Source organism: Simochromis diagramma, unplaced genomic scaffold (assembly GCF_900408965.1).
Source record: "Simochromis diagramma unplaced genomic scaffold, fSimDia1.1 OVJJ01000585.1, whole genome shotgun sequence".
Taxonomy (NCBI): domain Eukaryota; kingdom Metazoa; phylum Chordata; class Actinopteri; order Cichliformes; family Cichlidae; genus Simochromis; species Simochromis diagramma.
In genome coordinates this window covers 1,621,817-1,639,807 of record NW_024387398.1, presented here as the reverse complement: position 1 = coordinate 1,639,807, position 17,991 = coordinate 1,621,817, and the positions used below count along the sequence as shown (strand labels likewise).

General features: G+C 41.0%; 1 protein-coding gene across 1 annotated transcript in view; it reads right to left on the bottom strand.

The window, feature by feature from the left end:
• Positions 1 to 17,991, bottom strand: part of LOC120720607 (GDNF family receptor alpha-4-like) — an 84,839-nt gene that overhangs the window by 22,234 nt on the left and 44,614 nt on the right. Inside the window, exons 3-5 of the mRNA XM_040010348.1 lie at positions 15,330 to 15,401; positions 9,914 to 10,268; positions 2,612 to 2,721 (exon numbers count right to left, since the gene is read on the bottom strand). Coding sequence (XP_039866282.1) covers positions 2,612 to 2,721; positions 9,914 to 10,268; positions 15,330 to 15,401 — 537 coding nt within the window. The remainder of the gene's footprint in view (positions 1 to 2,611; positions 2,722 to 9,913; positions 10,269 to 15,329; positions 15,402 to 17,991) is intronic.

Here is a 17,991-nt window from a genome sequence, read left to right as displayed (position 1 = left end):
GTTGTCACAGAAACTTCGCTGTGGGCAGATCAAAGGTTCTGGATTTTACATTTTAATGATTATCAATCTTTGAGACTATGTTCTAAGAGACTTCAAGCATTTATTGGCTTCTACATAAAGTTTTACTTAGAACGATTGAGCACGAAATTGAAACTGGTTTTGTCTTCTGCAGAACAACATAACAACCACTTAATGACCTTCATTTAAAGGACCAAAGGATATTGAAATTCTGCAGATCCTAGAGTTTCCTGGTACTACCTTGTCAATTTTTAAGCCACAAATTTGCATTTTGGAAGTTAGCTAGCACTTTAACAGGCAGTAAAAAAACACGACTCAGTGCAAAACACACACACAAAGAACATTTCAACATTTGATACATTAGTTTCCATTTGTTCTGATAGATATCTTAATCCATTTAATATCAACATTTTTGGAGCCCTCGTGTAAGTTACTTAACAGGCAAGTATAAACTACTTTGGAATAGAACATGGATAGAAATAACAGAAACTAGTATCCATCCCTCAGTTTAGAATACAATAAGGTTTTCACTACAGACACGTGAACAAATATTGTAACACGTGTCTACGATTCAGATGTAGTTTTCTGGGATCATGTTAAAACTGGCACAATACTGTAATGTTGATAACAAATGTAACTTATTTGATACTGCTCTTTCAATGTATATGTTCTTTTTAAAGGAAACCAATCTGTAAGTATGGGTTTGTACCGCTGGCAGGCTAGCTCGGTTTGTGCAATGAGACTTTGAGAACGATCATAAACTAGTGTCTGTTCAAGCCAGCATGGCCATAGTACTGATGTGTCAGAAAAGGATTAAAGAGTGAGCTCTTTGTATGTGTTTGTGCCTGGGACTGCTGTTTATCTAGAATCATGGCCTTATTTCTCTGATTAGAAAGAACAAAACATACTGAACAGGAAGCCAAGGTCATAACTTAGGCTTACTGAGAGAGAAAGAATGTGAATGCTTAGTTTGGAGGGGGGCCGAAGCTATAAGAATGTGAGAAACAGTCAGACACTGTATTGTATGGAATATTGATTAAAGAGATTGTTGATTGAGCATTAAATGCCGAGTGTTGTTCTTCCTTCAGTCCAAAGATGAAAGAGTTGGGGTATTTAACAACATGCACATTTGTGACGTTGTGCTACTAATCAGCATAATAACCAAACCCCTAAAAGTGATGATGAGACCCGGAAACCGAACTTTCAAGCAACGGTGAGTACACTAGCGTAGATAACACCAGGTTGTGTGTTAATTTGTGCTGTAAGAACATCTCCGCCCCCATCAAGCTCGCCCAAATCACCAGAACACAAACATCATAACAAAGCCCAGGAGAACCAGATTGGTTGCAACCAATAGCAACGACGAAGAAGCTGACAACACCATTGTACTGTGTGAGAAACATGCATGAAAGCCTGCGCCAGTGTCCAATTTAAATATGTAAAAGGCTTCAACTTTAACGGTCCCAGAATTTCATCTCTGCTTTTTGCAGATGATGTGGTTATGTTGTCTTTATCTGGGGGTGACCTCCAGCTCACACTGGAGCAGTTTGCAGCCAAGTTTGAAGCAGCGGGAATGTGAATCAGGACCTCCAAATCTGAAGCCATGGTCCTCAGCTAGAAAAGGATGAAGATCCCACTTTGGATTGGGGACAGGTTGGCGCCCCAGTTGGAGGAGCTTAGGTATCTCGGGGTCACATGTGACAGAATATGGTGGCAACAGATTGACAGACGGGTTGAGAAGTGAAGGGGACACTGTGCTACTCTGTTGTGGTGAAGAGAGAGCTTACTGTAAAAGCGAAGATCTCGATTTACCGATCAATCTACGCCATCAACCTCACCTATGGTCACAAGCTTACGGTAGTGACCGAAAGAATGAGATTGCAGCAGATGAGGTTTCTCTAAGGGTGGCTGGTTAGAGTGAGGAGTTGAGACATTTGAGAGGGGCTCAGGGTAGAGCTGCTATTCCTCCGTATCGAAAGGAGCCAGTTAATGTGGTTTGGGCATCTGACAAAGATGCCTACAAGGTGCCTCCTGGGTGTGGTGTTCTGGGCATGTCCCACTGGAAGGAGGCCCATGGGAAGACCTAGAACATGCTGGAGAGATTACATGTCTCAGCTGGCCTGGGACCGCCTTGATGCTTCCCCCGGATAAGCTGAAGAAGGTGGCTGTGGAGAGGGAGGTCTAAGCTTCTGTGCAGCTGCTGCCCTGCGATCCGGCATGGATAAGCAAGTAAATAAATGTCTGTAAATTTTAATGTTTCAAACACTATTGATGAGATAGATTACAACATCAAGAGAGGGACTGTAGAATGCACATGTTTTTAAACTGTCAGATGGGACAGGTTAAAACACTCACACTCAGATTCGTTACCTTTTCTTTTTCCTCTTTTTCATTGTTTTGTCCATACTGTGTGTTTCATGATTCTTGTTTGTTACACTTCAAAAGTAACTAAGGGCTCTATGTTTTCTAAATTTCTCTGAAACTGTAATAAAAATGACAAACGTGCCAAATCCGACACTTGCAGCCTTCTATTTTTTGGTCAGGCAGTAGGCTTTTTCATCTTTTTCTCCCTCCTTCCCCGTGTGTTTAGTACCTATGAGTCCGGCATAGGCTCGGAGACAGAGGCCTGCTGAATCTTTCAGGCAGCCGCTGGCTGTCAGATGAGACGGTTGGCAGTTATTGAGGAAATCAGCCAGTCTGGACCTGGCAACAACACAAACAAACAGTCAATATCAACATTAAAAGCAGGCAAGACTAACTTACACAACACTTTCTTATGTATAATAAACTTAGCACAAAAAATAAGAAAATTTGTCTTTGGCTGATTATTTCTTTGCTGTAGCAAAAAAGCATCTGTCTTTAGAAAGCCTGTTCATTTCCCATTAAATGGCGTCACATTTGTAAAGAAAATGCATTTATGGTTTGAGCAGTTGAGTATATCGGTTGCACCCATGAAATATTTGCCAAATATTATCTGCCAAATACTAAACAGCTTATTCTGTTATTGACTCTTGTTTTGATCCTCTGTTGCTGTAGACACCAGCTGATGATCAGGTGTTTGATTGGCACCTCAGTAATAGCACCTCTGAACGTGGACCCTGCTACAGCAGTCAGTTGGTGTCTCCTTCAAACATGCCATGTTTGATAGACGTGGACAGGGCCCATGCGTAGGGCAATTTCAAGCAGGTGTTCCACAACACCAAGCTTCAATTTTATTTGGAGTGAGCCCTAATACCATCTCCAAATAGAAGTTTCACGTCCATATATGTGGGGGATGTCAGAGACACGCTGCAAAGTGGGCCACTCCCAAGAAGACAAAGCCAGACCATGTCAACTCTCACCACCTAGGACCTTCTACAGATTTGCAGTCAAGGTTTGCAGGACAACATGACTGATTTCTCTCTGATTGCACACAGCCAATCTGTGATTTCAAAAGGGTGCCAGGAGGCCTGCTGATTGACCTTCACAATTTGTGCTGGTGTTGGCAACGTGCGCACTGGAAAGTGAACATGTGGAGAAATTTTATGTGGCGTGATGAGTCCAGATTCTGCCTATGGCAGAGAAGATGCAGAGAATGCTATATTGACTGCTGGAACAATATGGTAACCACTTTTGGTGGAGGCAGTGTAATAGTGCATCTCCCTCACTAAAGAAAAACAAGGGTTTCAATCACTGGATGCATAGCAGTGAAAATGTATGCTATGCCTTCTGATGATAGTCCCTAAGGGAAGCATGTATAACGTAAACAGAACTGGTCCTAGCACTGAACCCTGTGGAACCTCAGCGTGTGAAGAGGACTCTCCATTTACATGAACAAACTGGAGTCTATTAGATAGATATGATACAAACCACTGCAGCACAGTACCTGTAATACCTACAGCATGTTCTAATCGCTCTAATAGGATATTATGGTCGACAGTATCGAACGCTGCACTGAGGTCTAGCAGGACAAGCACAGAGATGAGTCCACTGTCAGAGGCCATAAGAAGATCATTTGTAACCTTCACTAAAGCTGTTTCTGTGCTGTGCTGAGCTCTGAAACCTGACTGAAACTCTTCAAATAAACCATTCCTCTGCAGATGATCTGTTAGCTGTTTGACAACTACTCTTTCAAGGATGTTTGATATGAAAGGAAGGTTAATGATTGGCCTATAATTAGCTATAAGCTGTTATGCCTGTTGTACATAGCTGATTAAAAGAGAGGCTGATCATGTTTAAGACTGAAGCATTAATCAATAGTAGGACTTCTTTGCGCAGCTGCTAGTTTTAGTCTCTATAAGGAGGTTGAAACCACCCACAATAATTGTTTTATCTGAAATGAGCATTAAATCAGATAAAAAGTTTGAATTCAGACAAAAACTCTGAATAAGGCTCAGGTGGTGGATAGATGACAACTAATGAAACTGTTTTTTGAGTTTTCCAGCTAGGGTGGACAAGGCTAAACATTAGGAATAAATGAATGAATGTAAACTGTCTGGGTCTTTGCTTGATTAACAAGCTGGAGTGCAAAACTTCTGCACCCCGTCCTGTGACAATTGCATTTAATCTTCCTAGAAATGCGAGTTGCTCCAAAGTGGATGGGTGCCATCTCTCCTAAACAGACCAGATTTCCCCCAGAAAGTTTACCAATTAGCTATAATGCCCACATCCTTTTTTGAACACCACTCAGACATCCAGCAATATAAGGAGAACATGCAGCTAAATGTGTCAGTCGTTATCGGACAGCATAAGGTACGCATAAGAAAACTACAGTGTCTGAAATTGTTTTGCTAAAGTTACACACGATCCAAGATTAATTTTAGTCAACTTTGATTGACATGACCAGGTGTCATTACTGCTGACATGAATTATAATTTTCTGGAATTTACGTTTACCCTCAGCCAGCAGTTTTAAATTTCCCTTAATGTCCCCTGCTCTGGCCCCTGGAAGACAATTCACTATGGGTGTTGGTCTCTCTAGCTTCACATGTCTTCAAACAGAACCATGTGTAACCAAGTTGGTGACCAGGATGAGTTGAGCATTAGAAGTGCCAGGCTGTTGTCATTGTCTATGGTTCTTTCACATGCTACTGAGGCCTCTGTTTGTTCCATCCATCAGCCATCCATTTCCTGATGCTTATCTGAGTTCAGGCAGCAGTCTCAGCACAGAAGCCATGACATCCCTCACCCAGCCACCCTTTTCAGCTCATACGGACATTCCCAAGACAGCTGAGAGATAATATCTCTCCAGGAAGTCTTGGGTCTGTCCTGGGCCCCCCTCCTGGTACAACATGCCCAGAACACCTCACCTAGAAGGTGTACAGAAGACATTTTAGTTAGATTCCTGAATCACCTCAACTGCGTAGACGAGCAGCAGCTACTCAGTCCCTCTTGAATGACTGAGCTCCTCACCCTTTGGCTGGGCTGTGGCTGGGCTCTCTTTCTACACTTGTATTCACAACCTCATTCTTTCATTCACTAATCAGGGCTCATGACCATAGGTGAGGGTAGGAGCCTAGATTATCTGGTGAATGAATAGCTATGCTTTAACACTCAGCTCTCACTTCACCACAACAGATTAGTACAGCACCTGCATCAGTGCAGACACCTCCCGGATCCATCTGCCTTATGTTCCACTCTAACTCATGAACAAGACCCCGAGATACTCGAACCCCTCCACTTAGGCCAGTAAGTTGTCCCTGATCCAGAGTGTGTATGCCAACTTTTTCCAGCTCAGACTTGGGGGTGCTAATTCTAAATTCTCAGGCCACCAAAGTGGAGAAACTCCACTACTTGGCTGCCCTTTACATGCTGTTCTATCCATAAAAACTTTGAACAAAATCAGTGACAAAGGGCAGCTCAGGGGAGTCCAGCAACCACCGGAAATGAGTCCTACTTACACCCCATACTACCAAAGCACCCCCCACAAGGGACCTGGGCAAATGCCTTTTCTAAGTCCACAAAATGCATATAGACCACTTGGGCAAACATACACCCTTCAAATATCCTTAAGAGGATAAAGAGTTGGTCCTGTGTTCCACGACCAGGATGAAAACAGCATTGTTCCTTCTGAATCCAAGGCTCAACTAACAGATGGACTTGCCTTTTCATTACTCTTGCATAAACCTTCTCAAGAAGGCCAAAGAATCCCACTGTAGTTGGAGCACACCCTCCAGCCCCCCTTCTTAAAGATAGGAGCCACCACCTGAGCCTGCATATTCAGAGGAACCATTTGAGACCTCCACATGACAATGCAAAGATGTGTCAGCTAGGACAGCCCTACATCGACAGTCTTCAAGAACTCTCATCCACTCCAGGAGGCCTGCCACTATGCAGTTGTTTAACTACGTGAGTGACTTCACCCCAGTGATTAGCGAGTTGTCCCCCTCCTCCTCTGCATCAGTGCCACACTCCGTTGGCCTGCCAGTACCTGTCAGCTACCACTGGACTCCCACAGTCTAACACAGTCACAGTCTTTAAGCCCAATAAAATTCCTTCAACCTGATGGCTCCCTTCACCTCTGATATCGACCATCTGGTTCTGGGATTGCTGTCACAGACACCAACAACCAACAACCTTTCAGTTGCAGCTCTTTGCAGCAGCCTTAGCAGTGGAGGTGCAGAACATGGTCCACTCAGACTTAATGTTGTCGGCCTCCCTTGAAATGCAATTGAAGCCAGAGATGAAAACAGAAGATCTTGATGACTGTGACAGACATTCCCAGTGCACTGGTACACCAGATCTGTCCAACATTTCCTCCCACCACCTGATCCAACTCACTATCAGGTAGTGATCAATTGACAGCTCAGCACCTCTCTTCACCCAAGTATCCAAAACATGCGGCGGCAGATCTGATGATACGATTACAAAATCAGCAGCTGTTCTGCTCTACTAGAACCCTAACTTCAGTGACTGGATGAAGATGACAGACAAGACCTGTTCCCAGACCCAAAGCAACCCACTTGTCTTTATACATACAAGTATACCCACTGCTGCCTGCCACCTCTCACTAAGGGTAACTCCAGAGTGCATAGCTGGACTGGCCATCGGGCATACCGGGCATTTGCCCGGTGGGCCGCTGGCGATTTTTTGTTTTTATGGGCCGATGGATTTTTTTTTTTTTTTAGGAAGGGTATATATAATGAAAGGTGTTGGATTGGCCAATTGGTCATGATCGACTCTGGGCTGGACCAATTACAGCCGAGGAGGCCGGATGCACCCTCCCCCTTGTTTAGCAATCACGTGATTTTTGCGCATTGCATGCCGGGAACTCGTGGCAAAACAATCCAAGTACCGCATCAAATGCAAGCATTTGCAGCACCACTAAACGTTCATTCTCCGGTTCCAATACCTTCTTGTTTTTTCTTTGCCGCACAAAAAAGTTATGTACAAAACGAAGGAGAACAATGCCGGTCCGTACAAAGACAGACTCGACGAAAAGACAAAGAAAAGACACGAGGAAAAAATCAAAGGAGTGAAAGGGTCAGACCCTTACGAGCACACAGAGTGGACAAAAGACGTTAGCGTGCTGCCCAACTTTCACCACGCTCAGATTTATAATCATACGGTTCTTGGAGTGAGTGCATACACTCGTGAAGTTTAGTAACTTCAGGTCACTGCAACAAGCCCAGGTACAGTTTACCGACGGATGGGTACAGGACCTTGAAATGCACCGTGCAGAACGAAAGACCATCGTACGAACAAAGGTAAGTTTACCAGTCTCACAAATCGTCGTCATAAATACACATTCGTTAACCGTTTATTAATATAACCTTTGAGCTCAACGGTAATTAATTAGTAGTGGAAATAATTTCTGGTTCATTACAGAAATGTAGCAGTGACAATAATATTGTATGCTGTAATCGTACTGGGCAATTAGTGATACAAAACAACTGTTTTATCCTGTGAATAAAAGTATACGTTTTTGTCAATGTACCATGGTAATAACAGAAGCGAAACGCAATATTGTGTCAGGACAATTCACTATTTATGCACAATAAATAAAGGAGCATAGCGCGACAATTTCTGTTCAGCGCCAGACTTGCTTGTAACCTATATCACCAATTATGTTAAGAAAAATGACGTATTAACTACTAAAAAACTCTGACCTTTGTGGGAATGCTTGGAGCAGACTAACCTGTGAGCTGGAGTGTTCTGAGACGTTATATTTGGTATATCCAGACCATCTGTCGGCTCTTACTTTGGAAACATGGCTTAAAAAGTTTCTCTTGAACGACGTAATCCGATAAAAAAAAAAACCCGATCTCTTTACCCGTCGGCTTCCTGTGGCTGTCATGCGACCGGCTATTGCAGTTAATAATACAACAGCTTCTTGCCATTTTTTGGGTTTCTTTTTATCGCTGTGTAACTGAGTTCAATTGAACGCCTGCGTGCGCTAGTACCTCTTGCCACAAGTTCCCAGAAGCCTTTGACGTCACATTTTCAATCTTTATCCTGGTGGGCCGGTCTCTAGTCAAAATGCCCGGGCCGATTTTTTGTCCCAGTCCAGCCTTGCCAGAGTGGAACAGAGTCCAACCCCTCTCCAGAAAACTGGTTCCAGATCAGGTAAGCCAGACTATATCTAATTGGTTTCTCCGAACCTCGCTCAGCCTCCTTCCCCACCAGCGAGATGGCATTCCGTGTAACACAAGTCAGTTTTGGAAGCTGGGGATTGAAGTACCAACATCACCACCTATGACTGCCACCCCATTCTGGACAAAGTTTGCAGAACCCTTGAATTGTTATGCTGCATAGAGATTGTATGAATCACTGCTCACCCAGGATCTGCCATGGAGACCCTACCAGGGGCCCTGACAACATAACTCCAGGGATCAATGGGACACACCAACCACTCTATTGCAATAAGGAGTCAATTTATAGAAGGAGGACACAGGAATCATAATTTGTTAAACTGCTAGTATGGCTTGCTCCTTCAGATTTAAATTATCCAAACCATTAAACAACATGAAACAAGAGTCAATTGCTGAATAAAGTGTTTGGCATTGGAAGCAAAATCTTTCATTGGCTGAAATGTAGCCCCAAACCATAACAAAGCCTCCATCAAGTTTTACAGATAACTGTAAACGCTCAGTGTTAAACCTCTCCTGACCTACTTCATATATACTGATAAAATTGGCAACAGGTCTTCAATCCAAAGCTTTTGTTCTTTGGTTTAACTCTTTACGTTGAAATCGTATGTAATTTGGTATTTCTTTTGGGTTTCTTTCCTTAAGAATGGCTTATTAACTGCAACTCTTCCACTGAGAGCATTACTGACGAGGTTGGATTCGAGAGTAGACAGATCAACTTAAGACACAGATGCATCTCTCAGGTCCTATGTCAGATCTTTGCAGGATCCCCCCCTTCCTTTTTGTTTTCTTAAGGACATTTCATATACTGTCTATCTACTCTAGATAGGTTGTTTTACATCTGCTGCTTTTGTCCTCTACTTGTCAAGGTTCCTCAGATTTTATTAAGGTCAAACTGCACACTGTGCTAAGATACACAGAGTTTTGGGCTAATAGCGCTTTGGGAATCATTTAGTTGGTGAAGAAATGTATTGAAGTGCTCAAAGACACTAACTAAAATGTTTCTTTAGTAATCATCTGTTATGTATAGACATCACTGGCTCATTCCTTTTCTTTGGTGACTGTTTTTGATTGAAAAATACAGAGGTTAGCATTAAGTGGCAAAAACTGAAAAATACTTTCGTCTGAAAATGGTCAGGTTCAAGTACTAGACAGAAATATGCAAATACATCAATGGATGTCCAAAGAACAGCTTCAGAAAGCCTGGGAAAATATTGCTCAAGATCACTTTAAAAATTACAAAATATTCTGGCTCACTGAAAGCAAAATATAAAGAAAGTAGGGGTGGCTCACAGTACTGTACATCTGCCTCTACGCTTTATGTCTAACCTGCAAAGGTCGTCTCGGCGACAGAAGCTTTGCTGGTGGAGGCAGTTCAGTTGCAGACCTTCTTTGTCGTGGTAGGAGCAGGAGGGTACAATGGTTTTCCTTCTCCTCTCACCACACAAGGTATCAGTGCAGCGGCAGAACAGGACACCCAGGCTGTACTCTTCTGGCACCCGCTCCAGAAAGCGACGTAATGATCGGTGGCATTTGTGTTGGTTACATCTGTTGGTACCAGGCATCGGCTTTGTGCAGGCTAGCACGTATTCTGATCGTAGGTTACCACACTTTTCGTACAAGCCACAGTCTTGTGCTGCCTTCAAGCACTGGTTCTCACCACCCAGTTGCATGAAAGATGAGGCTGGGGGGGTGTCAGAAGAATAGACCAAGAGAAGATATTCATTCCTAGGATTAGCATACTCTTTGACTACATTCCTCAACACATCAGTTCATACCTGGGATTTTAAATCAGCACGTAATTGGATCTGGCTTCCAAGCACTTTTTGCAAAAACATGAAGGCTATATCATTTCTATTAGAGAACAAATATCAGAGTCCTGCACAGTTTTAACAAGCTTGATTCAGTACAGAAGCAAAACCATTACCTGAAACTATAATCCAAGCCTGGCCATTAGTGATCACACATTTAGGCCATTCTCAGACATTCTCAAAGTTTTGTGTGCTACTGAGCTGAATTTTATAGGCGGTTCCACATTGAAACAGTCAGCATGTCTGCATTGGCCAGGCTTGTTAATAGCAGCAACTGGTGCATGCATGTTGCTTTTGCTTAATCATATGTGATGGTAAAACACTTAAAAGTAAAGTGGGGAAAGAAAAAAAATAGCAGTTTTAGATTGACATTACAAAATGAAATAATACAGTGGGTAAAATGCATATTGAACATGTTATCAATTTTCAAAGTGAAAGTGTTTTCATTGCTCAGGAATGAAATGAAATGAAATGAATGAATGAATGAATGGAATTTTGCATGGTAAGTCTGCATCAAGGCCATGGCAGTTGAATACATTACTTATTGTTTTCTTTAAAACAATTGTAACTGGTGATTCCAGATTTTTCTGTACCTCTCCACAAGTGGTCCTTGGCTCTTGGACAATTCTTTTGATAATTCTTTTCACTCTTCTGTCTAAAACCTTGGCTACTGGTTGTGACCAGTTTATGGTGAAATGATGTTCTTTCCACGTCTGGGATATGGTCCAAGACTGCTCGCTGGAACCTTCAGGAGTTTAGAAGTCCTTCTGTAGGCCTTGAGAGAGCCATTGTTTTGTTCTCTGTTTGCTGACAGATTTCAGCTGTGTCATGACTTTCCATGCCTTTTTATACCTCCCTTTCTTCATGTGTTCAAAACTTTAATAATAATAATAATAATAATAATAATAATAATAATAATAATAGAAAGCACTGTGGCACACTGTTGCCTCACAGTAAGAAGGTCCTATATTCAGTGTTCGCCTTTCTGTGTGGAGTTTGCATGTTCTCCCTGTGGTTGCGTGGGTTCTCTCCGGGTACTCCGGCTTCCACCCACAGTCCAAAGACTTGCAGTTAAGCCCCTTTTCCATTCGTAACTACTCAGATTGACTCGCCAGGGTTTTCCTTTATGTCATATTACCTGGTACCAGGTACATTTTTAGTACCTGCTCGGCCGGGGTTCCAAGCAATCCAACCAGGAACTAAAATGTGACATGGCCACGCTGCATGCCACCGATTTCCTGGTCACTCGATGAGTCATGAGAGCATCTCGTTCACAATAATTAAAAATGCCATTTTTGAAACCTGGGAACGAGGGAAATGGCTACAGAAAAACTGCAGTGATTAACCGAGTCTGAGGAAAAGCCACAGAACAAGCAGCAGGCACATTCTTGCCTCATTCTTGCCACCTTTGTTGTACCATTCGTGTTGCATATTAATTAAATCACGAGGCACCCAGGCTATGACAACAAGCATTCACTCTGGGTTGTAATGGAAAACCAGTTGATCCGAGTTCATCCGAGTCGTGGTGTTTCAATGTGTCTTCACCATGTCTTGAATTCTGAGATTTAGCAGATGGGGGAACCCATCAAGTTTGTCAGGAGCTAAGCTAGAAGCGACCAAGGGTACCACATTCTGCTCTTCACCAGTTAAACATACTACAATTTCAGTACTGCAAACTACCCAGTTTGTAATATAACTGTTGTCTAATATAAACCTTAAATTATTCTCATCTAATGTGCTTTTGAAGACATTTTAGAATAAGAAACATCCAGATAAATTCAGCAACATCTCATGTACATATCCAATATCCGATTTAAAACCTTGGATAGATTAGAACATTATATATAAGCTTCAAATGTTTAGCTTATCAAACTTGCTGAGCAGTGTTTAACTTAGAAAATAATCTTCAAAGAATTCACACATTAATTTGTTTAAAGGTTACTGTGAATATGCTCCACTTCTGTAAAACTATCTAGATGCTGAAATACCTTAAGCACAACTTCATATCTGAACATATCATATGTGATGAAAACACAATTGCAGGCAGGATCGTGTGGTGGCTTAACTGTCTCTGTGGCATCAGAGACAAAGAAAATGAGAATGGAGCTCATAAAAATTAAAATTGCTTGACAATATTTTGTATTAAACTGCCAGTCAGATTTAATTGCTCATTAAATGAAGGTGCCTGAATCCCAATCTAGATCATTCTGGGCTATTTTAACTCCTGCATATACACAAAATAAATGATAAAACCCTATATATACTCATACCATATAAATAATACTTATTACTTTCCTACATTAAAGTTTTTCTAATTTGATTCAAATGAATTAAGTGGTATCTAAAATTAATAAATAAAAATAAAATTACATTTACAGCTAGAGAACACTATAACATCTGTTATTGGCACGAATCTTGCCTCTGATCCAAAGTTCTTCAATTTTCTGGTAACATTTTTGGTTTGGATACAGGATATCCAAATAAGACAAATGAATGACAGTCTGATTACCCACTGTCTGTGTAACACTGCAGGTGGACTTTTGAATGGGTCGATATCAGCATGCAGCGTAATGCTGCTTGGGAACATTTAGAACATTTCAGTCTAACCTTTTGTTTCTCTTTTGTGACGCGAGGTCGCTGCAGAAATTTCTAAGTAGTATGTTGTTTTTATGGAGGAAAACTGGCCCAAAGTTCATTTTTGTGATGAGGGAAATTTAATTTAGCTAGTTCAGATGAGAAAAAATATATATTTGGGGGAAATCTGGGGAAAGATTTTGTGAAGTGAGAATGTGAAAGACATCAATCATTCAGGAGTAGCGGTTTGGCCTCTTATTGTTCTACATGGCAAGTTGAACAATAAAGTTTATCTTAAGCTCTGTCACAAACAAACAGCTTGTATCCACAGGCTGAACTGGAAGAACAACAGAGAGGCTGTACACAAAAAGGGGCTAAGCAGGTGCTTCAATGTGTGCAGCTAAACGATGTGTAATGTGTTCTGTGTAAGTTGGTGTGGTTACAACTACTGTAGCAAAAGAATTTCCCAAATGTGGGGTAAGTATTACTCATTTTTCATGTATATAAGATTGTCCTATGCTGTAAATTATGGGATGCAGTAATACAGTTTTTTTTTTTAAAGGTGTAAAATTAATCACAGTAATTCTTCTCACTGAGTACTAGTACTCTTTAAAAAAATGACCCTCTGAATCTACAGCAGGTAAAATAAGTAGATAAATAACATAATATAGTTAATAATATATTTCTAACGATACTACTGACATGAAATTCTCATCAGATGTCGATAACAAAGTAAATAAAGACCTACACTAACACAAAGAAAACTGAAAAAACAGAAAGATTTCAAGACTGATTGATTTCAAGACCTTCACAACCTTATCGTTCTAAAATATACTGATGGCATTGGTTATAAAATAATTTCTAAACTAATGAAGCTTCCAGTAAGCATTCTTGGGGCCATAATCCAGATGTGGAAAGAACATAATTTCACCAAAAACCAACCACAACCTGGCGCTCCTAGCAAGATTTCAGACAGAGAGAAAAGAATTATCAGAAGAGTTGTCCAAGATCCAAGGACCACTTGTAGAAAGCTACAGAAAGACTTGGAATCGGCAGGTCCAATAATGTCAAAGAAAACAAGTAAACCTCCAGGGTGTCACCACACAAGATTCACTTTCTGAAAAAAGCATATTGAACCTTTTTTTAAGTTTTAAATTTAACTCTTTGAATGCCATAAAATACACCATATCTGAGGCACTTGCTGGTCAAAAGGCACTTTATAACACCATATGAACAGTGATGTTTGGAAGTAGGTACATCAAAGTGTGGGGTTGTTTTCCACCACCTGACACTTCATATAAGTGAAGGAAAGATGAATGTAAAAATGTACCAAGACATTCTTGATAAAACATCTGATGCCATCTACCATGAAGATGAAAAATGTGGTTTCAATTGGTTTCAGAGAAAGAAGATAAAGCTCCTAGAATGGCCCAGCCAAACATATGACCTGAATCCAATTCAAAATCTATGGAAAGAACTGAAGAACTGAGGTCACAGAAGAGACCCACCGAACTTTCAGGGTTTGGAGACTGTTAAGGTGGAAGAATGGGCCAAAATCAGACCTGAGCAATGTTTGCACCTAGTTTCCTCATATAAAAGGCGTCTTGAATTGATTACCAATAAAGGCTTTTGTACGGAGTATTAAACAACTCTCAGTAAGCATGTTCATTTCTCACTATAGCACTTCATTTAATTTATGGACCTCTATGGTTTGATTTCTTTGAATGTGTGGATTGGATGGGCTGTTACCAACATCAGATTTCATAGCACCTTTAGAAATATATTTACTTGGAACATGTTCAATACTTATTTTACCTGGAGTAGGCTGGGATTCCTCCCCTGGGAACCTTGAGTATGTTTCTTATCAGTGTTATAGCTACCTATTAGCTTGAGACATTTGACAGTTTATGCTCTTTTGGATATGTCCAAAAGTAATCACCAGTTTTTTTAGGATATGTTTTTCATAACAATAAATGCCTGTTGCGTGTCTGTTCCATTCAGATAAGTAGATGCTGGGACATTTCTGGATAAAAGAAAATATGCAGCTGAACAAAGGAGACCGACCTAACACCACTAATGTGAGTGCACACTGAAAACCCTGATGGTGAAAATATTGTTGATGTAAATGGACTTAGAAAAGCAGAGATTAGAAAAAAACAGTAAAAGATCAGTGTCACTACATGATATTGATTGATATATACTTAACAACATCTCTGAGGCTTAGTGAGCCATTGATCTGCTTCACTGCTATAGACATCTATGTCATTAAAAACTCAATGTGCAAGTCCACAAACTCAATGTGGTTAATCGTGAAAAAAAGACTGCACAAGTGACCATGTGCTTATCAGTGTGTGTTTTACCTGCCACTAACGAAGCCATGTGTGTATCCACAAGCATGTCGTCATATGGAGATGTTTCCAGCTCCTCCTCCCCTGGAGACAAAGGAACACACAAACATTAGCAAACCTATCTGTCTGTTTATGATAAGGCAAACATATTTAACCTCCTAGGACCTGCGTCCACATATGTGGACATCACATTTTTGTTTATTTAGACCCAAATACTCAATTTTGCTCTACAAGGGCCTGATGTCCACTTACGAGGACATTATTCTACCACTGTTCTATCAAAATTTTAAACGAATATCCTCATTTGTGGCTCTCATTTTTCTTAGAAACAAAAACTGGGTAAAAATCTGGTAATTCTTTGTTTTTACATTCATCGGGCCCCAATCAGCCCAAATATCAGAGAGAAATTAAAAATGCATACTGTGGAAGAGTTCAGGTCTTAGGAGGTTAAAAGAAAAACTTAGGTAATGCATGGAAATGATATCGGAATTCCCCACTTATATTCACACATCTGTTTTCATTATTAAAGGATTTAATTAATTACAGATTCCCGAGGAAAGAAATTGGCTCATGCTTGCTGATTGATTTTAGGTTAACTCTGAGGTTGTTCAGTTTAACTCAAGTGCCACAGTCCTACACCATTACTTCAAATTCACTTAGAAAAAGTCCTAAGTCAAAAAGAGACCAACTGAACTGGGAACACCAATAACCATGATGTTTATCCAGAGCCAGGTCACAGAAGCAGAAAAACCTAGGCTCGCCCTCTCCAGCCACCTTCTCCAGCTCACGCTCATCCATCCAATTCATTATTCTCATGCCAGCTGAGAGATCTGACCGGTTTGTCATTAGTCTACACATGGACTCCTCATGGCAAAATCTGAAAAGCCAGGGTTTGGGCCACCAGGGCCTCCACCTTTGACTGCTGTCTAACGCACATCACAGCCAACCCCTGTGGCACCTACTGTGAGCCTGCAGGAGGGCAGGCCCATTTTTCCTTTTCAGGCTCGGCCAAAAGAACGAGCCATTGGGCGCTTTCCCACGTACTCCCTCACCAGGCCTGGTTCCAGGATGAAAGCCAGTTTACTCTGTATCAGGCAGGGTAAAATAGACTGGTGCTATTTTCTGCGCTAACAGGAATGACACTTCATATTTTAGTTTTCACGGCAGCTGCTTAATATTAACAATTGTAGGCCTGATGATAATATGGGGATGAAATAAACATATTTGACACAAACAGAATGGTAACACAAGGCAATGAAAGGCAATATGACATAATGTGGTGTAATGTAATGTACATATAATATGCATTATAATGTTTCATGAGGATGTAGGTGGTTCACTGAATACAAAATGACGGTTTCATATTAAGTAACACTGAAGGGCTTTTTTCAGACTGTTGGTCTCCCTGTTGCAATTGGCTGGGATGTGAGGGGGGAAATGAATAGGAAGAAATGGAAGAAGAACACAACAGCCTCTGAAGATGTTGACACAATTCGCTTGGTTTAAGAGGGGTAACTTATAACAGAGAGATTAATAACAATTATCAATGTGTGTGAATGTTTGTTAAGTCCCACTTCAGAGAACCGTACTGCAGTGGAGAACTGTTTCCAGGTGAGACCTAAGCAGCTAGCACAGATTGCTTGTCTGCTCCATGGGCTCAACTATAAAGAACTTTTGGTGGACTGAATGGTGAGCTGTTACAGAGCTGCAAGCATAGAAGTACACGCTATCATCACGAGGAGGCAAGAGATGTGAGTCCATTTGGGATTGGTAAGTCCTGCCTGATAAAAGCTGAAAATAATGGGTATCACAACCAGAGATGGGCAGTAACGCGTTACTGTAATCCGATTACTTTTTTCAAGTAACGAGTACAGTAAGGGATTACTATTGCAAAAAAGGTAATTAGATTACTGTTACTTTCCCGTAAGAACGCTGCGTTACTGCGTTACTAAAACCGTGATTTTTTTGCGAGAGTGTCTCACACCTGTGTGCAGATGAACAATGGATCATATATCGAGTGCGGGAGAGAGTATGAGCGTGCAGCGTTTAAAGCGTGGAAGTACTGACCTTACTTTGAGTTTGATTCCGTAAAAAGTGACAAAAACATTAGTGTCCGCTGTTCACTGCGTGGGAAGAAGTCTTCTTTTTACAGTGAAAAACCCCTAAACTTCCAAGCAAGCACCGAGTAGCTACGACGTGATGGGAAACTCACAGAGAAACTCACAGATTCTTCCACTGACCGCGGCACACCTGCACCAGGGTAAACCTCCGCCTGCCCCACTCCTGCTATACAGGTGAAACTAGAGCAACAGGAGCGCTGAGTCTTTGATTTTTTTTTTCTGCTGTGTTTTACTTGCATCTATTTGAAAGACTGAGTGTAAACACACACAAAAAAAAGAAAAATTATGTGCTGGAATGTGCAGAAAATAGGTTTAAATGTTAAACTAATTTCTTCCAGTCAGAGAATGTTGCATATAATTAAATTTTTGTTTGATGCATAAAGTTAAAAGATTAAAACTAATAAAACAAGTTAAAAAAAAGAGACTTTTCCATTTGATTACATTTTGTATGATGGATTATGCAGAAAAAGTAGAACTGGGCTGAAAGATCTATCGCTTTATCACCTGTTCAGGTTGTAAATCATGTTTTTAAAAAGTAACTAAGTAACTAAGTA